The sequence below is a fragment of the Macaca mulatta genome, chromosome 10 (assembly GCF_049350105.2).
Source record: "Macaca mulatta isolate MMU2019108-1 chromosome 10, T2T-MMU8v2.0, whole genome shotgun sequence".
In the NCBI taxonomy this organism is placed as follows: Eukaryota; Metazoa; Chordata; class Mammalia; order Primates; family Cercopithecidae; genus Macaca; species Macaca mulatta.
This window is the reverse complement of record NC_133415.1, coordinates 8,779,568-8,799,465: the sequence shown is the minus strand read 5'-3', so window position 1 is coordinate 8,799,465 and position 19,898 is coordinate 8,779,568. Positions and strand designations below refer to the sequence as shown.

General features: G+C 55.0%; 1 protein-coding gene and 3 long non-coding RNA genes across 9 annotated transcripts in view; 2 read left to right on the top strand and 2 right to left on the bottom strand.

Moving 5' to 3' along the window:
- The window catches only part of LOC144331623 (uncharacterized), a 71,172-nt gene that overhangs the window by 40,784 nt on the left and 10,490 nt on the right, over positions 1–19,898 (top strand). The gene's annotated exons all lie outside the window — the stretch shown is intronic.
- On the bottom strand, positions 4,980–8,983 carry LOC144331615 (uncharacterized). Its single transcript, XR_013398925.1, has 2 exons — positions 8,685–8,983; positions 4,980–5,267 (listed from the first exon to the last, which is right to left on the bottom strand). It is a non-coding gene; the product is annotated as an uncharacterized LOC144331615 (long non-coding RNA).
- On the top strand, positions 5,058–11,521 carry LOC144331629 (uncharacterized). Its single transcript, XR_013398939.1, has 3 exons — positions 5,058–6,545; positions 6,988–8,666; positions 10,695–11,521. It is a non-coding gene; the product is annotated as an uncharacterized LOC144331629 (long non-coding RNA).
- Positions 11,599–19,898, bottom strand: part of A4GALT (alpha 1,4-galactosyltransferase) — a 28,843-nt gene continuing 20,543 nt past the window's right edge. For 2 of the 6 annotated variants that reach the window (XM_077949442.1, XM_015150499.3), the window contains exons 2-3: positions 15,109–15,249; positions 11,599–13,456 (exon numbers count right to left, since the gene is read on the bottom strand). In XM_077949442.1, the coding sequence (XP_077805568.1) occupies positions 12,349–13,410 (1,062 nt within the window). In that variant the 5' untranslated portion in view covers positions 13,411–13,456; positions 15,109–15,249 and the 3' untranslated portion in view covers positions 11,599–12,348. Of the gene's footprint in view, positions 13,457–14,606; positions 15,250–19,898 lie in introns of all 6 variants that reach the window. The other 4 variants (XM_015150498.3, XM_077949441.1, XM_028827644.2 and 1 more) reach the window with 4 other exon arrangements.

The following is a 19,898-nucleotide window of genomic DNA, read 5'->3' as shown; positions in this document are numbered from 1 at the left end:
CCTATTATCTTCTCTCTTCCTCCTTCCCCTGATTTATTTCAGCATTGATGTTGGTGATTAAGTTTAAAATGTATTATATAATTTTTATATATATTTAATTAATTATTTTTATTTATTTATTTAGAGACAGGGTTTTGCCATGTTGCCAGGGCTGGTCTCGAATTCCTGAGCTCAAGGAATCCACCTGCTTTGGCCTCCCAAAGTGCTAAGATTATAGGTGTGAGCCACCATCCCCAGCCTATACATCTGTACCTTTTTTCTTTTCTTTCCTTTTCTTCTTTCTTTCTTTTCTCCTTTCTTTCTTTCTTCCTTCCTTCCTTCTTCTTTTCTTTCTTCTTTGTTTCCTTCCTTCCTCCCTCCCTCTCTCTTTTTTTTTTTCAGAGTCTCGCTCTGTCACCCAGGCTGGAGTGCAGTGGTGTGATCTCCGCTCACTGCAAGCTCGGCCTCCCGGGTTCACACCATTCTCCCGCCTCAGCCTCCCAAGTAGCTGGGACTACAGGTGCCTGCCACCATGCCCAGCTAATTTTTTGAATTTTTAGTAGAGACAGGGTTTCACCGTGTTAGCCAGGATGGTCTCGATCTACTGACCTCGTGATCCACCCGCCGCGGCCTCCCAAATTGCTGGGATTACAGGCATAAGCCACCGTGCCCGGCCCCTTCCTTCTTTCTTTCTTTCCTTCCTTTCTTCCTTCCTTCTCTTTTTCTTTCTCTCTCTTTCTTTCTTTTTCTCTTTCTTTCCTTCTTTCTTTCTTTCTCTTCTTTCCTTCTTCCTTCCTTCCTTCTTTCCTTTCTTCCTTTCTTTCTTTCCTTCTTCTCTCCCTCCCTCCCTCCCTTCCTTCTTCTTTATTTTTGAGACAGAGTCTCACTCTGTCACCCAGGCTGGAACTGTCAACCAGGCTGGAATACAGTTATGTGATCTTGGCTCACTGCAACCTCTGCCTTCTGGGTTCAAGCAATTCTCATGCCTCCGCCACCTGAATAGCTGGAATTACAGGCATACGCTGCCATGCCCGGCTAATTTTTGTATTTTTTGTCGAGATGGGCTTTTGCCATGTTGCCCAGGCTGGTCGCAAACTCCTGGGCTCAAGGGATCTTCCTGCCTCGGCTCCCCAAAGTGCTGGGATTACAGGTGCAAGCCACACAGTACCCAGCCTAAAATGTATTCTTTAGATTGCAGAACACACAGGTGAGGTTGACTTGGAGAGTAATTAACCTTTCCCAGAGATGGATACAGTGACCCTTGGGACTTTGTGTCTCTGTTGGGGGAAGAGGGTGAAAGTATCTTTCTAGGAAGAGAAGGTCTGTCCCTCGAAGCAGAAGCATGACAAGCTTGTTACTGTTGATGGAGGTGCACCTGCGTTAGTGGGGCCGCCCATGCCATGGGGCTGGGCTCCTGGCCCCCTGCTCGGGTGGGAGCCTCTGCACACTGCGTGTCTCCTTTGCCATCTGGCAGCCTGTTGTGCTCTACCAACAGGAGGGACTAGAGAGAGACTGGAAGGCTGGGGGAGGGAGGAAGGACTTATTCCTCATTTGCTCAGTGTCCTGCCAAAATCACCCAGCTGATGGCCCTTCAGTCAGCAGCGGCGCACAGTTCCAGTTTCAGAGTTTTCTCCATGCTCTGAGAACCAGCTGCTCAGAGACTCTGGCACTCCCTCCTTTGAGGCCTGAGTGCTGCCTCAGGGTGGGGTCCCTTCTCCAAGATCCTGAGGCTGGGCAGCCTCTCCTCCTCCGAGGTGTGACTTCTTTTTTGAGCCAGAGTCTCACTCTGTCACCCAGACTGGAATGCAGTGGTGCTATCTCGGCTCACTGCAACCTCTGTCTCCCAGGTTCAAGCGATTCTCCTGCCTCAGTCTCCCGAGTAGCTGGGACTACAGGCACCCGCCACCATGCTCAGCTAATTTTTTGTATTTATTTTAGTAAAGACGGGGTTTCACCATGTTGGCCAGGCTGGTCTTGAACTCCTGGCCCCAAGTGATCCACCTGCTTTGGCCTCCCAAAATGCTGGAATTACAGGTGTGAGCCACTGTGCCCTGCCTAGAAGTGTGAATTCCAGCCCCGGGCACCCCCTCCAAGCTTCTAGGCTCTAGTAGCTCCCATCTCTTCATCTCGCCCCCTCTGGTGTGGCAGCTGCTTCTTGGAGGTGGCGTTCTCTCATGCCTTCAGGGTTCTCTTTATGGCTTGGTCAATGCCTCTTTAGCTAACTCCCTGCACATTAAATACTTTATGGTAAAATAACTCACAAGGTTCCTGTTTTCCTAACTGGACCCTGGCCGATCTGTGGAGATGATGCTTCATCCATTCATCCCTTCACTCATTCACTTAGCAGTCGCCTGACATTTCCTTTGTGCCAGGTCCCAGGCAGGGTGGTGCTGGCAGCTCACAGATAAATCAGACACAGTTCTTATCCTGGAGGAGCTCACCGTCTGATGGGGGAGGCGCTTACAGGCAACACAGAGCAGCAAGTGCAGTGCAGGGGGATTTGGGGCCGTGTCTACCGGTCAGCATGGGATCCCCGTCCAGCCCAGGGCCTCTAGACAACCCTCCCTGAGGATTCACACTTTCCATCCTTGGGAGCTGCTTGGGCTGGGGACAGATGGGAGTTACATCAGCGCAGCCAGGGGCGAGGGGGGCTCTCTGGGGGCTGTTGAGGCCATTCTGCTCAAACCAGCTCATGGGATCCAGATGCCTCCGCTGGCTCCAGCATCTGCAGAGCCAGGGCCAGGCCTCTCAGAGCAGCCAGGGAGGCTGGGCCAGGCCCTGGGCATGGTTGCCAGCAGGAGGGCGAGCTAGGGGAACTTACTCCCCAGGGCTTCACTCTGCCTGGATGCCCACATTACAGTCAGTCTCTTGGCTTCTAACAGTCTGGACTTTCCCTGACGGAATGGACCTGACTGCGGCTTGCATGTGACTGTGTGGAAAGAGGGGTGGTTTTGTGGCCCCGCATTTCCCCATTAGCACGTTGGCCCTTCTTGGGTTTATCTGAGGGAGGGTGGAGCACAACGTAAGCCCAGGCTTGGGTCAGACAGACCTGGACTGTGGCCCTGCCTCCTAGGAGCTGTGAACTTCGGGCAAGGCCTCCAACTTCTCAGGGCCTCAGGGTTCTCCTGGGTCACACGGGGCTCATATCTGCCCTTCAGGGTTCTGTGCAGAAGAGGGAGGGAGAGTGCTCTGTGAAAGGTAAACTCCTGTAGCCGGTGAAAGGGGTTATCCTACAACCCGGTCCTGTCCTTGAGATGCTCACAGCCTGCCGGGAGACAGAGGTGCTCTATGCAGAGGGTCCAGGATAGACAGGCGACAGAAGAGGACCATGGGGCCAGGCTGGAGGTGGGAGTTGTTCTGGCTCAAGATTGAGCTGCTGGGCCGGGCACGGTGGCTCAAGCCTGTAATCCCAGCACTTTGGGAGGCCGAGACGGGCGGATCACAAGGTCAGGAGATCGAGACCATCCTGGCTAACATGGTGAAACCCCGTCTCTACTAAAAAAAAAAAATACAAAAACCTAGCCGGGCGAGGTGGTGGACGCCTGTAGTCCCAGCTACTCGGGAGGCTGAGGCAGGAGAATGGCGTGAACCCGGGAGGTGGAGCTTGCAGTGAGCTGAGATCCAGCCACTGCACTCCAGCTTGGGTGACAGAGCAAGACTCCGTCTCAAAAAAAAAAAAAAAAAAAAAAAAAAAGATTGAGCTGCTGCCGCTGTTACAGATGGCAGAAGCTGAAGATGCCCTAGACACAGCTGTGTGACTCTGCAAATACACTTGCCCTCTCTGGGCACCCATTTCCTCTTTGGCAAAATGACAATCATGATACCCACGTCAGAGGGCTGGGTGAGGTAGCACATGGTAGGCACTTTCCCCTGGACCATGCTGCCGCCCAGGGACATCACATGGGCCTCCACTGCCTCTGGACTTTGGGATGTGGCCTCCTGGCATAGATGCCCTCTCGTGGCTCTGTGGGCTGCATCTGGATCATTCCTCCCAAGCCCTGACACAGGCATCCAAACCCCCGATCCCAGATCCCACCCATGCCTCACAAAGGGCCTATGGCCACATTCCAGCTCTTACCCCGAGACCCCTGAAGATCTCTATCCAAACATGAATTTTAGGGCCAGAAACTGGGTAAAGGCTCCCTGGTTCCCTGCCCAGCTTTGCAGATGAAGAAACTGAGGCTCCAAGAAGATGTAACTTGCTCAGATATAACTTGCTCAGGGAGTTTGTGGCCTGTTCTATCAGCTGCTAGAAAAACATTCTGTCCATGACACTGCAGGGTAGCCCTCCAAGGGATCTCAAGTGTGGTTAGCACATCCTCAATTAACTTTTTTTTTTTTTTTTTTTTTTTGAGATGGAGTCTCACTGTGTCTCCCAGACTGGAGTGCAGTGGCGCGATCTCGGCTTACTGCAAGCTCCGCCTCCCAGGTTCATGCCATTCTCCTGCCTCAGCCTCCTGAGTAGCTGGGACTAAAGGCGACTGCCACCATGCCCGGCTAATTTTTTGAATTTTTTTTTTAGTAGAGACGGGGTTTCACCGTGTTAACCAGGATAGTCTCGATCTCCTGACCTCGTGATCCGCCCACCTCGGCCTCCCAAAGTGCGAGGATTACAGGCGTGAGCCACCACGCCAGGCCAATTAACTCTCTCTTGAGTTTTTCTTTTCTTTCTTTTTTTTCCTGAGATGGAGTTTCACTCTTGTTGCCCAGGCTGGAGTGCAATGTCACGATATTGGATCACTGCAACCTCCGCCTCCTGGGTTTAGGCGATTCTCCTGCCTCAGCCTCCCAAGTAGCTGGGATTACAGCCACCTGCCAACATGCCCAGCTAATTTTTTTTTTTTTTTTTTTTTTGAGGCGGAATCTTGCTCTGTCACCCAGGCTGGAGTGCAGTGGTGTGGTCTCAGCTCACTGCAACCTCCACTCCTGGGTTCAAGCAAATCTCTGCCTCAGCCTCCCGAGTAGCTGGGATTACAGGCCTCGCCACCACACCCTGCTACTTTTTGTATTTTTGGTAGAGACAGGGTTTGACCATGTTGGCCAGGCTGGGCAGCCCCTGCTGTTGGGGGCACTGAGACTTTTTTTTTTTTTTTGAGATGGAGTCTCGCACTGTTGCCCAGGCTGGTGTGTGCAGTGATGTGATCTCAGTTACTGCAACTTCTGCCTCCTGGGTTCAAGCAATTCTCCTGCCTCGGCCTCCTGAGTAGCTGGGATTACAGGCACCTGCCACCATGCCCGGCTAATTTTTGTATTTCTAGGAGAGATAGAGTTTCACCATGTTGGCCAGGCTGGTCTTGAACTCCTGGCCTCAAGTAATCCACCCGCCTTGGCCTCCCAAAGTGCTGGGGCTACAGGTGTGAGCCACTGCACCTGGAGTCCCTGAGGTCTTTAGGGCAACATCAGAGGGGTCTGAGTGGCCAGGAGAAGGCCTGGGGTTTGTGCAGGTCCCTCAGCCTCTGGGGACGTGAGTTTCTCATTTATTCACCCCTCAGTAAGCAGGCGTGTCCTGTCCAACCCTGGACTGGGTTGGGGCCAAGAGGGAACCCCACCCTGGGCTCCAGGAGGAGTACGTGGTCTCATGGCAGAGACAAATGGGGTCTCCTATACCACAGGAAAGGACAGCAAGGCCAGAGAAGAAAAAGCTCCCTCAGCCCACAGAGCACAGATAGACCCAAGCCCCTGCTCCTAGGCCCAGCTGTGCCTGCACGGTGCAGTTGGCCCGCATCTGTCCCAGATCTCCTTGAACTCTGGCCTGGTCTCTGCTCTGAGGATATGGACGGGGCTGGCAGAGACCTGGCAGAGCCTTCGTCATCCGCTCCCCCAGGGCCCCTGTAAGGCCTCCCTGATCCCTGCCAGACCCTTCTATAAACAGGTGGGTGTGGCCACTTGCTTCCTTTGTCCCAGGCCAGGGTGCCTGGCGCTGCTGACATAGGGGGCTCTGAGGGCCCCAGCTTTTGGTTCTCTTTCCTGAGGCCCCATGTCAGCAGCAGCTCCAGAACTTCTCCCTGCTACCCTGCTCACTCCTTGGACACTGCTGGCTCTGGTCCTCTCCCCATCTCCCCTAGCCCTCCTCCAGGACCCACTCTCTGGGGGGGAGGCAGCCCCTAGAATGGGTGCTCATGCCCCTTATTCAGCTCCCTCGCCCAGAACAAGCCCTCCTTCCTATGGCAGCACTTCCCATTGCCTTAAGGTCAGCTCCTCAATCTGGGTCCCCGGGAGCCACATCTCGGGGGGGCCCCTCGCATTCAGACTCAGCTGAGTGTCTCATCTGCTCATCCTCCCATCTCTCCAGCCACTTGGCCAGAAGCCAGGCTGCACCCTAGATCCCCAACATTCAGCCCTGTTCCCTGGCCCAAGTACCTCTCCAACCGCCCCCTCCTTCACCCTCACGGCCTCTGTCTTGTTGTTCATGTAAATGTTCTTGAAGTCCACAAACCCTAAGTCTAAAATCGGTGAATTTTCAGCAAATTACACACCACTTAACCAGCACCAGATCAAGAAACAATAACCAGCCCAGGTGTAGTAGCGCATGCCTGTAATCTTAGCACTTTGGGAGGCCAAGGCAGGTGGATCCCTTGAGGCCAGGAATTTGAGACCAGCCCAGGCAACATGGCGAAATCCCGACTCTACAAATAAAGTTAAAAATTAGCTGGGCGGGTGTGGTGGTCCATGACTGTAGTCCCAGCTACTTGAGAGGCTGAGGTGGGAGGATCTCTTGAGCCCAGGAATTTGAGGCTGCAGAGAGCCATGATTGCACCACCACACCCCAGCCTGGGTGGTGGTGCAGTGGCACCATCTCGGCTTGCTGCTACCTCCACTTCCTGGGTTCAAGCAATTCTTGTGCCTCAGCCTCCCAAGTAGCTGGAATTACAGACACGCGCCACCATGCCCAGCTGATTTTTGTATTTTTAGTAGAGATGGAGTTTCACCATGTTTGCCAGGTTGGTCTTGAATTCCTGACCTTAAGTGATCTGCCCGCCTTGGCCTCCCAAAGTGCTGGGATTACAGGCGTGAGCCACCGCGCCTGGCTTCAGCCCAGCCTGTTAATGCAACTGCTGTAAATGAGCCAGGATCCAGCTGGCCAGAAATAAGAGTAGCATCCTAGAGAACACAGAGGCAGTGAGGACGGGCACAGGCAGGGCAGAGGTAACAGGAGAAAGGCCAGAAGGTGCCCACTACCACCACACCACCCAGCCAGGTGAGGACCCCAGCCTCTGCCCATCATGGTGCTGTGCTCTTGCACCTCTGGGCTGGGAGCAACAGGCCTAAGTCTCGAAGATCCTCTGACCCTCCCTCCTGGCCTCCAACCCCTGGCCAGAGTTGTATGTCTCCTCTTTTGCAAAGAGATGGGTGGTGCCCCCTCCCAGCATGGTTGTAATGATCAAATGAGCCAGCCCAGCCCAGCCCCTGGCACAGACCACGTTCTCTACGACACAGAGTGGTGTTATTATCACACCTCCACTTTCCACGTGGAGAAACAGAGGCTCAGCAAGTAGGTGGTGGTGCTGGGATTTGAACCCAGACCTTCACTGTTCTGTGCGCACGGTAGGAAGGAGGCTGGCTGGGGAGCCAGGAAGGGGTCCAGTGCCTGCCTCGAGTGGCAGCTGCCATTCTTCACCTCCCTGTGCCAACAGCCACAGACCAGAGTCTAATGTCCCCTTCCGAGCCCCCACAGCTACCAGAGGAGTCTGGCCCCTGCCCTCTGCCTTGGGGGATTCCAGAGAGACCTTGCACTTCGCTCTGCCCCTGCCTAACAGAGCTGGCTGTCGCCTGAGGCCCTGGTTCCTCAGGCTGCCCCCGCCTCAGGAGCAGGAGCCAGAACAGTTGTTGGGCAACTGAGTTCTGGGAAAGGAGGGAGGGGCGCTCGCTCTGGCGGAAACCTGCTCTGGGGAAATGTAATCAGATCCTCAGAGCAGCGGTTTGTTCCTGGTTTGTTTCTAGTGGGTGTGTTCACAGACGTTTTTGGCCAGGACTGAGAAAGATGTGGACCCATCCTTTACTGGGGGCGGGGGGCACTGCATGGCCTGGGGCTGGCATCCTGTTGGTTATTTACGAATCTTCCCAGCGGGCCAGGCACAGGCAAGCAGGGAGTCGTTTCCCCAGCAGCTCTAGGGAAGGAAAATAATTCCGCCTGGCTGGCGTATCAATATTCAACTTCTTGTTTAAATATTAAATTGTAATGTCCTCCATCTGAGCGCCTAACAGAGATCGGGGATGAGTGAGCCCTGTGTTCCTGGAAGTCTGGTTTCATGGTTCACTTGTTCCTAATTCTCTGCTTGTTCTGACTTGGATCAGCCCAGTGCAAGGCGTGCTCGGAATTCCGCTGTGAGTTTGGGGGTCAGGGTGGGACCAGGCTTCAGGCCCTGACCACAGGCCCTGGACTCAGGTGTGATCTGTGCTGCGGTGGGGGGTGTGGGGTCGGGGGGAGAAGCATCCCCTTCCAGGGCGGGTGCAGCAGCAGCAGCAGGAAACCAGGGGGAGGTGAGACGTGGTCTTGGAGGGAGACACTCCTCCCAGCTGTAGTCACCGCCAAAAATCAGAACCCGGCCCCGGCCCCACCAACTTCCAAGGAGAGAAGCGAGACCAGGCCAGGTGCAGTGGCTCATGCCTATAATGCCAGCACTTTGGGAGGCCAAGGTAGGCAGATCACCTGAGGTCAGGAGTTCAAGACCAGCCTGGCCAACATGGTGAAATCCCATCTCTACAAAAATATAAAAATTAGATCAGGCGCAGTGGCTCATGCCTATAATCCCAGAACTATGGGAGGCCAAGGCGGGCAGATCACCTGAGGTCGGGAGTTTGAGATCAGCCTGACTGACCAACATGGAGAAACTCTGTCTCTACTAAAAATACAAAATTAGCTGGGTGTAGTGACACACACCTGTAATCCCAGCTACTCGGGAGGCTGGGGCAGAAGAATCGCTTGAACCCGGGAGGCAGAGGTTTCGGTGAGCCGAGATCACGCCATTGCACTCCAGCCTGGGCGACAAGAGTCAAACTCCACCTCAAAAAAAAAAAAAAAAAAAAAGAGATTGTTTCTGTCTCGCATTACAATCCCAAGGTGAGGGCTCCAAGGCTACTGGGGCCACTCTGCCACCCTCAAAATGTGCCCTGCAAAACCTTTGCTCCAGTTGCTGCCACGCGCCAGCCAGTGGGAAGCAGGGAAGAGTGCCCAAAGCAGATGCCTTTAAGATCATACATGAGTTGCAGGCATCACTCCTGCTCACATCCCATTGGCCTGGACTTAGTCACATGGCCACAGCCAGCTGCCAAGAGGTGATATGTCTGCCTAGAACTCAGTGTGTTCTATTACTAAGGACCACAGGAAGAAAAGACTCTCGAGGACAGTAGATAGCATCTAACACACGAGACAAGGAGTTAGGATAGGGCGCCTCCAAGGCTGGTTAACTCAGCAGCTCCTTGAGGTCTTCACATCTTCAAGGATGCAGTGTGGTGACTTTTGATCTCAGACTTGTCCCCTCATGGCCCCAAAATGGCTGCCATTGCTTGGAGCATTACACCCTTATGCCAAACGCAGAAAAGAAATGCTGCTTTCTTGCCTATGGAAATTTTCTCAGAGCCCCCTTTTCCAGCTGACTTGCCCTCTCATTGGCCAGAATAGCATTACATGCCCATTTCCACTCCAATTACTAGGAAGGGACTGGAATGACTAGGACTGGCTTAGACCAAAGGAGATTCACTCCCAGGCCTAGAGAGGGCCCACTTCCTCTACAGGCCTGAGTTACCTGAGGGTCGAAGAAAATTGGGGTTTCCTTAGCCAGAAAGAAGGGGGAGGAGAATGGCCATGGAATAGGAGTGAACAGCATCCTCCCCAGGAACTGGCACTTCCTACCCACCTCTCTGCCCTAAGCAGACATTTATGCACATAATTTCCTTTTTTTTTTTGAGACGGAGTCTCGCTCTATTGCCCAGGCTGAGTGCAGTGGTGCGATCTCGGCTCACTGCAAGCTCCGCCTCCCGGGTTCACGCCATTCTCCTGCCTCAGCCTCCCAAGTAGCTGGGACTACAGGAGCCCACCACCTCACCCGGCTAGTGTTTTGTATTTTTTAGTAGAGACGGGGTTTCACTGTGTTCGCCAGGATGGTCTCGATCTCCTGACCTCGTGATCCACCCATCTCGGCCTCCCAAAGTGCTGGGATTACAGGCTTGAGCCACCACGCCCGGGCCCTTTTTTTTGAGATGAAATCTCGGTCTGTCACCCAGGCTGGAGTGCAGTGGTGTGATTTCAGCTCACGGCAACCTCCGCCTCCCGGGTTCAAGCAATTCTGCCTCTGCCTCCTGAGTAGCTGGGACTATAGGCGCCCCCCATCACGCCTGGCTAGTTTGTGTATTTTTAGTAGAGATGGGGTTTCACCATATTGGTCAGACTGGTCTTGAACTCCTGACCTTATGATCTGCCCGCCTTGGTCTCCCAAAGTGCTGGGGTTACAGGCATGAGCCACCACGCCAGGCCTTTTTTTTTTGAGATGGAGTCTTGCTCTTGTCACCCAGGCTGAAGCACAGCGGTGCGATCTCAGCTCACTACAACTTTTGCTTCCCAGGTTCAAACGTTTATCCTGCCTCAGCCTCCCAAGTAGCTGGGATTACAGGCGCCCACCACCATGCCTGGCTAATTTTTGTATTTTTAGTAGAGACAGGGTTTCACCATATTGGCCAGGCTGAACTTGAACTCCTGACCTCATGCTGGCACCGAGTAGGCACTCACTGTATAATGGTCAAATGACTAAACAATGCTGGACTCTAAAAGGTCATCTCGTTTGTTCACATACATATATAGTTAGTATATGATTTGTATTATTTAAGTAAAACCTGCTCATTTGAAATGCTGCTGTGGCTGGAGAAATCACTGACTTAACAACCCTTTGTATTTATCAAAAACAAAACTTGGGCCAGGTGCAGTGGCTCACCCGAGGTCAGGAGTTCAAGAAAAAAAAAAAGAAAGAAAACAACACATAATCTGCTCTTGAATACCCCTAAAGAGCCAGGAAGCTCACCTCCTTCCCATGCTGCCCGAGACGGTCTGTGGGCAGTAAACGGAGGCCAATGAATGCCTCCCCCTTCAGCTGCCAAACAGCAGCCCGCTGGGCCCCAGTGCTCCTGACAGCACCCCCAGGCCTGGTGGGGAGCTCTCCTCCAGCCTGGTGGGAACGCCTAGGCAGCTTCCACAATGTGAACCAGCTGGGGTCTTGCCCTGTGGGGATCAGATATTCCTATGGCCCAGTCCTGGAGCCGCCCACACAGTACTTCAGGACCCTCCCGGGATTTCAGCTGGGCATCCAGGTGGAGGCCAGAGGAACCCCACAGGCCCTCACAGCTCCCTCAATGGACCCCTCCCTGGATGGGTGGTGGGCTCCTCAGACCCAACCTCGGGTGTTTGTGAGCCTTGAAAAAGGAAGAGGGAAAAACAAGCTCCCCTCGTTCCCCGCTCCATCACCAGGGACGCCGGGGCTAGGAGCCAGGTCCCAGGCTCTCCGTGCCAGGCAGGTTGTGAGACCTCAGCGAAGCCACCACCTGTCCACCCAGTGGCTTCCCCATCAGAAGAATGGAGCGGAGGAGGCTGTGAGCCTGAACGCACTTCACCAATCACAAGGCCCGAGGTGACAGTGGGTCACTTTTATTCTATTGATTATTCTCCTGTTTATAATGGGGAGGGGGTTTCTTTAAAATGCTTCTCCTGAGCCTAAAGAGCCTCCCCACCCAGCCCCCGTCAGAGGGAAGGGGCAGAGCATACGCGCCCCCCTGGCATCTCTGGAGAGGAGGAAGGATGGGGTGGGCAGGAGGGGCTGCCCCTAAGGGGCTCCCCAGGCTGGCACTGCCAGGCCTCTGCCCACTCAGTCCCTGCTGGCCCCTCTGAAAGAGGAACCAAAACCAGAAAAGAGAAAAGCTACTCAACACCTGGTCCTTAGGGCTGGGTCTCCCCCATCGCTGCCGCTTTCCTACCAACAGCCTCCTCTCCTCTCTGGGAACCTCGTCCTTCCTTCCCCATCCCCTTAGCACCGGCCTCTGCCCTTGTGGGCACCTCTGCCCCAACTGTCTGGCTTCCTGTGCCACCCGAGGGGTGCCCTGAGGTTCATCCTTCCTGCCTGTTGTCTAGAAGGCCTGGGGCGCTCACTGAGCTCACTCCGCAGGCTCTGGCACCACGGGTCAGCCCTGCCTCAAGACAGGACACTGTCCTGGGGGTGTCCATAGCCTCCCACTGGACCTGCTCCCTCAGCTCCTCAACAGCCAGCCTAAGCCCAGTGGCAGCTCAGGCCTCCCTCTCCTGGGCCCCAATCTTGCCTCCCCAGGAAGGGTGGCCAAGTGCCCCCTCCATCAGGAGCGGGTCGGGAAGGTGGCCTCTCAGGCCTCTCACAAGTACATCTTCATGGCCTTGTGTGTCGTGGGGCAGTAGCGGGCATGGAGCTGGGCCAGCAGTGCCCTGGACGTGGCCTTGAACCGCGTGCCCTGGCTCTTCTTGTTCCACACGTGGACAGCATAGGTGGCATTGAACAGCTGTGGCAGCTCCTCGGGGTTGATGTCCTCAAAGTACTTCTTCCAGTCCTGCCAGGGGATGGGGTAGAAGGCCTCGGGGGGCAGGGTGGTGACGCCGCGGCAGGCGTGGCTCTCGGCCAGGCTGCGGATGGAGCACCACTTCTTGAAGACCCGCGTGAGCAGCTGCGGGCCCTGGTGACCCCAGATCCAGCCGTTGTAGTGGTCCACGAAGTCCCGCATGCACAGCGCCATGAACTCGTGCCTGCGCTCGAAGGCCAGGAAGGCGCCGTTGAGGACGTAGCGGGACTGGGTGCCCAGCATGTTGGTCAGGTTCCTCAGGTTCTTGAGAACAATGAAGTCGGTGTCCAGGTAGATGCCGCCGAACTTCCACATGAGTGCGATCCTGGAGGCGTCGGAGAGCACGGGGAGCAGGTACGGTTCCCAGCGCCCCTGCACAGCCGCGTACCAGTCAGCCAGGGGTGTGTCCCGGAACAGTTCCTGCAGGTCCAGCGGGAGCATCTGGACATTCGGGAAGCAGCTCAGAAGTGAGATGCCCAGGTGCCGGGGCAGGGAGGCGTTGCCACCTGGAAGCCCTTTCATCAGGACCAGCACGTGGGATTCGGGGTGAGTTCTGGCCGCCGACTCCACGGAGCACATGAACAGGAAGTTGGGGTTGGTCCGGTCTGAAGTCTCCAGGAAGAAGATGTTGCCCGGAGCAGGGCCGTGGGAGGGTAGGGCGGGGGGTGCCAAGGTGGGGCAGGGAATATCTGCTGGCAGGTTATACAGCTGCCCTTGCTCCTTGGGCTCTCCCACAACATGCCAGTAGATCATGATGGAGACGAAAAACGTGAACTTGAAGCCGATGATGAACAGGGCGCAGACCCGCTGCCTTGGGGCACCCCGCAGCAGCCGCAGCAGGAGGTCGGGGGGCTTGGACATGGTCTCCCCAGATCAGACCAGGAGCTTCCAGCAGGAACCGGCTGGTCTGCAAGAGATGAGCACCCCCATCAGGGAGGCCGTTGGCATTCCCGACCCACAGGGAAATGCTTCCTGTGAGCATCAGCCAGAGCCAAGGTTGGCTTCCAAGCCCATGGACTCCTGGGCCCACAGGGGTCAAGGCTTGAACCCCAGCCTGCTGGCTGCTCACCTACGAAATGGGAGCACAGTGGGCCATAGACTGGGGTCTGAGCAGGGTCCCTTCCACTCTCTGTGACACACCTGTAAGCTCCCCCAAGGACCAGGTCAGTGCCACCCATGGTGTGTAACCATTACAGGCCCAGGCCAGAGTCTGGTTCACATAAGGACTGTCAGAAGTGATGGCTTCACCATGTGACACACAGGGCTCTGTTAGGATTGGCAGCCTGGGATTTGAGGCCCAGCTCATGCCCGCCTCAGCTCCATGAACCAGGCCTGGGGCTCATCCAAGGACAGGCCACTGAGGGGTCCTGAGGACGTTCAGCATGAGGCCTGGGGCTCTGGCAGGCCCGGGCACTGGCTTGCTAAAGGCTGGCCCGGCAGGTGCACTCACAGGGCACTCGTTCCAGGCACATGGGATGCCTACCGAATTGCATCCCAGAGCCCTTTGCTCCAGACACACGGGGGTCTCTTGGCCCCCTGGCTGCCCAGCCCAGACCCTGGGCTGTGCTTTTCATAGACACAGGTGGGAAAGAAACTGGGAGGTTGTGCCTTAGGCCACGATGCTGACTGGTACTACTGCCCTTAGACCTCTCTTTCTTGGTGATGTGCGCTTGGCCAGTGCAGGAACATGCCCAGGTACCTCGCAGGTGGTTGGGGGAGCAGCAGGCTTGGACCATGCTCCTGGGGAAAAGACTGTGTGAACACCTGGGAGGCATGAGACCCCAACTCTGCCTGAACCGGCTGTGTGACCTGGGGCAAGTTACGGAGCTCCCTGAGCCTGTCTTCCCACCGGCAGGACAGGACGCTGGAACCCACTAAAGGGAACATTCATTCGTTTATAATTCTGTAAATACTGGCTGTCCATCCTGTCCATACCGGGTGACTTTCTCAGCATCTCACACATAGGAACATGTGTGGCCCCTTATAACCACCCTATGGTGTGGCAATTACCACCCCCACCCCACAGATGAGGAAATTGAGGCATAGAAGTACAGTACCTTGTGCAGAGTCCCACAGCCAGCAGTGACAGTGCAGGGGTTAGGTCCCAGGCCACCTGGCCAGGGTCCCTGCTCTCATCACTGCACCACCCTGACTGGAAGAAGTGGTTAGCCAGTGTACCTGGTGTGTTGGAGGAACTTGGTGCATGCTGACCTGAACTGTATCGATGTTAACAGCCAGCGGGATCACCATTAACTCAGTGACTTCTATGCTCCGTGACAAACTCACACCCCCGCTGGCCCTCAGCAAGCCCAGGGGGCAGTTGCATCGTTTCTACTTTAGGTGCCAGGAAACCTGGGCACGAAGTCAAGGGACTGGGTGCAACCTGGTTGCTAAGGGGAACTGAGAGTCGGTCCCCTTCCAAGGATAGGCAGAAGGTGGGGTGGCAATCTCACACAGGCTGAGAGTGGTACTGGGAGCCTGGGGCTTCGTAACTTAGGCTGGGCCCTTCCCAGGGTAGAGAGCCGGGAACCTCAACGATGTCACTGGCTGGTAACTGACCAGCCTGGGCAGCCCATTGCAAAGAGGTGGGGATCCTGGCAGTCTGCAGGCCTCCGGGAGACACGCCCTGGCTCAGCAGCCGACCTTCTTTGCCAACACGAACACGGCCCTTCCACACACTTGCAGCGGCTGCAAATCCATCTGCAAAAGATGGCAAGAAGAGAGTGAGACAGGTCGCTGGCTCTCAGAGGCCTCGTCCCCCTGGCCACACAGGCAGGTCAGGCCTGGGGCTCATGTGTTCACTGATACATTCACTCGCTCCACCTCTCAGGGGACACTCAGGGAACAGGGGCACGCCCTGCACTGGTACCTGGGAGAAGGGGAGAATCAGACACAGCCTTTCCCTGAAGGAGTTCTCAGTCTGGTGGGGGCACCATTTAGAAACAGACAAAGAAGCCAGGCGTGGTGGCTCACGCCTGTAATTCCAGCACTTTGGGAGGCCGAGGCAGGTGGATCACTTGAGATCAGGAGTTCAAGACCAGCCTGGCCAACGTGGTGCAACCTTGTCTCTTCTAAAAATACAAAAATTAGCCAGGTGTGGTGGTGCGCACCTGTAATCCCAGCTACTCAGGAGAATGAGGCAGGAGAATCACTTGAAAACCAGGGAGGCGGAGGTTGCAGTGAGCCGAGTTGCGCCACTGTACTCCAGCCTGGGTGACGGAGCCAGACTCTGTCTCCAAAAAAAAAAAAAAAAAAAAAAAAGGCTGGGTGCGGTGGCTCACACCTGTAATCCCAGCACTTTGGGAGGCTGGGGTGGGCAGATCATGAGGTCAGGAGATCGAGACCATCCTGGTGAACATGGTGAAACCCCGTCTCTACTGAAAATACAAAAAAAAAATTAGCCGGGCGTGCTGGTGGGCGCCTATAGTCCCAGCTTCTAGGGAGGCTGAGGCAGGAGAATGGCGTTAACCCGGGAGACAGCGGAGCTTGCAGTGAGCAGAGATCGCACCACTGCACTCCAGCCTGGGCGACAGAGCGAGAATCCGTCTCAAAAAAAAAAAAAAAAAAGGGGGCCAGGCACGATGGCTCACGCCTGTAATCCCAACACTTTGGGAGGCCAAGGCGGGTGGATCACTTGAGATGGGGAATTCGAGACCAGCCTGACCCACATGGAGAAGCCCTGTCTCTACTGAAAATACAAAATTAGCCTGGCGTGGTGGTGCATGCCTGTAATCCCAGCTACTCAGGAGGCTGAGGTAGGAGAACTGCTTGAACCCAGCAGGCGGAGGTTGCAGTGCACTGAAATCGCACCACTGCACTCCAGCCTGGACGACAAGAGCAAAACCCCGTCTCAAGCTGGGCGCGGTGGCTCAAGCCTGTAATCCCAGCACTTTGGGAGGCCGAGACGGGCGGATCACGAGGTCAGGAGTTCGAGACCATCCTGGCTAACACGGTGAAACCCCGTCTCTACTAAAAAATACAAAAAAACCAGCCGGGCGAGGTGGCGGGCGCCTGTAGTCCCAGCTACTCGGGAGGCTGAGGCAAGAGAATGGCGTGAACCCGAGAGGCGGAGCTTGCAGTGAGCTGAGATCTGGCCACTGCACTCCAGCCTGGGCAAGAGAGTGAGACTCTGCCTCAAAAAAAAAAAAAAAAAAAAAAAAAAAAAAAAAAAACTCCGTCTCAAAAAAAAAAAAGAAAAAGAAAAAAGGAAACAAGACGGTGACTCCCTCAGGGAGGTGACACTTGGTTAAGCAGATGAGCAGGTCAGATGGAGGAGACAGTGGTGGCTCCAGACCTCTGCAAGCACCATGGGAACAAGAATCTAGTGTGCACCTGTATCTTCTCTCCCCGGCACCCAGCTAGGTTCCCAGCATGCAGCAGACACATGGGAAAACGGCTCACCCTGACCCACTCCCTCGACAGCCAGCAGGATGCTTTACAAGTACCTCGGCCACGTCACTCTCAGCTTAGACCCTGAGTGATGGGAGGCCCTGACCCGCTGGGTGCCATGTGTACCCCATACCCGTGACCTCATGTTCTGATTCTCTCCCCGTCACCTGTGCCCCAGCCACACCTGGCTGCCAGGGCCTTGGCACCTGCTGTCCTTCTGCTTGGAAGGTTCTTCTCTTAGGTGCCCACTCAAAAGTCCCCTTCTCATCAAGTCCTCCCTGGGCCCCCTGAATTTCCAACTGCCCCCATCACCTCAGAGCCCCCTCGTTAGTTTCCTCATCCTTGCACTTATTCTAACACACAGTACATCCTACTTATTTGCTTTGGTTGTCTAGAACATAACACCATGAGGATAGGTATGTTTTGTGTTTTGTTCAGCTCTAGAATAGTAGAACAGTGCCCAGCTCTTAGTATGTAGTCAATAAATAGTGACTCCATGAGTTAACCAATGAGTGAATTAATGAATGATCAGCAAATGAATGGATTAATTAACGAGTGGGTGACCAGTAAGAGCGAACCAATGAGTGTGTAGACTGCTGTGTGACCAAGTGGGCCAGTGAGAAAAGTGGGGGGCAGAGGCTGGGTGAGCTCCCTGGGATGCGGGTAGCAAGGACAGGGCTGTGGTGTAACTAAGACATGGTGCCCCCTGCCCCTGTCTTTCTTTTGCAGGGAGAGGGGCTATTTTGGTCCTGAGTACTTTTAACCCATGTGAACCATGCGAACAGGTGAACAGTTGGAGGTCCAGGAGCAGCAGCAGGGGCCCCTGCCTGCTTGGGGGCCCCGAGTGCTGGCATGATCTGACTCCATGGTGTAAGCGGGGTCCGGGCCCACTTGGAGGGGCAGGATATGTCGTCGGACCACAGTTGGGGGTGCCAGACTCGAGCCACGCCATATTTGGTGTCAGAGCCCAAGACCCAGGAATAGAAACTGTATATGGGGCCAAGTTGGCCGCAGCCCAATACCCGGGTGACCTCAGGCCCAAAGCATGCTCCTGGCCCCCGAGACAGGCCTCACAGTTGCAGCCTATGTCCTGGGCCTTGTCAGCTGGGCCTGGCACACTCCTGCTGCCTGCCCCTGCCTCCAGGCTCACCACTTCCCACCCTGTCACCAGGGAGCTATTCCCAGTTAGCCTGTTACTGTGGCCACTCCCCTGCTCTAAGCCCTTCCATGGTTCCCACCACCAGGATCCCCCATGACTCATCTTAGGCAGGAAGTGAGGAGTGAGGAAAGGTGCAGGGCATGGCCGGGCGTGGTGGCTCACGCCTGTAATCCCAGCACTTTGGGAGGCTTAGGTGGGCGGATCACAAGGTCAAGAGATTAAGACCATCCTGGCCAACATGGTGAAACCCCGTCTCTACCAAAAATACAAAAATTAGCTGGTGTAGTGCTGTGCGCCTGTAGTCTCAGCTACTCAGGAGGCTGAAGCAGGAGAATTGCTTGAACTTGGGAGGCAGAGATTGCAGTGAGCTGAGATTGCACCACTGTACTCCAGCCTGGCGACAGAGCGAGACTCCATCTCAAAAAAAAAAAAAAAAAAAATCGAGAGGTGCAGGGTAATGGAGACAGAGGGCCAAAGGCTGGGTCAGACTCCTACTGGCTAGGTTCTTGGCACCAGCTCTGCAGGCCCCAACTAGGGGTATCAATATCAGGGGCCAGGCCCAAGGGCTTAGGAAAGGCCCTCCAAGCTGGTGCTTTTCATCCCTACACGAATTGCACCCCCACCTGTCCCTACAGTAAGGGCGCTACCCCTCCCGCCCTGTGTCCAGCCCAGCTCAGCCTAGCACTGGCCAACCATGACCCAACGAAATGGAGTCCGCACTGAGCCCTCCATCCAGGCTGAGTGCTGACAGAGAGGCTCCCAGAGCACCAGGGTTGTGCCCTTGGAGATTCCGATGTCCTGACGGGAACACAGAGGCCCCAAGAGGGAAAAAGGTGTCAGAAGCGTGTGAGCCAGACCAACACCATCTTAAATAGGAGGTGAGTAAAATGAGGCTGACACCTACTGGGCTGCATTCCCAGACAGTTAAGGCATTGTAAGTCACAGGGCGAGATAGGAGTTCAGCACAAAACAGGTCATAAAGACCTTGCTGATAAAACAGGTTGCAGTAGAGAAGCCGGCCAAAACCCACCAAAACCAAAATGGCCATGAGACTGACCTCTGGTCGTCCTCTCTACTAGTCTCCCACCAGCACCATGACAGTTTACAAATGCCGTGGCAATGTCAGGAAGTTACCCTATGTGGTCTAAAAAGGGGAGGTATGAATCATCCACCCCTTGTTTAGCATTATCATCAAGACATAACCATAAAAATTGGTAATCAGCAGCCCTAGGGGCTGCTCTATGGCATAACCATTCTTTTATTCCTTTCCGTTTTTTTTGTGTGTGTGTGTGACAGAGTCTTGCCCTGTCGCCCAGGCTGAAGTGTAATGGCCCAATCTCGGTTCACTGCAACTTCCGCCTCCTGGCTTCACGCAATTCTCCTGCCTCAGCCCCCTGAGTAGCTGGGATTACAGGTGTGTGCCACCATGCTCGGCTAATTTTTTGTATTTTTAGTAGAGATGGGGTTTCACCATGTTGGCCAGGCTAGTCTTGAATTCCTGACCTCGTGATCCGCCCACCTCGGCCTCCCAAAGTGCTGGGATTACAGGCGTGAGACACTGCGCCTGGCCCCTTTACTTTCGTAATAAACTTGCTTTCACTTTGCACTGCAGACTCGCCCTGAATTCTTTCTTGCCCCTTGGCGTGAGTGACCATGACCCTCCTGTGACTCTTGGTCACGTCCCTCAACATTTCCTTTCCTTGGTCATGGACCTGGCCCAGGGAGCTCACTGAGGACTTGGAGAGCCCCATGCAGGGCCTGGGGAGGGCTCTGGGTCCCCGTGAGGGCAAGGGCCGCACAA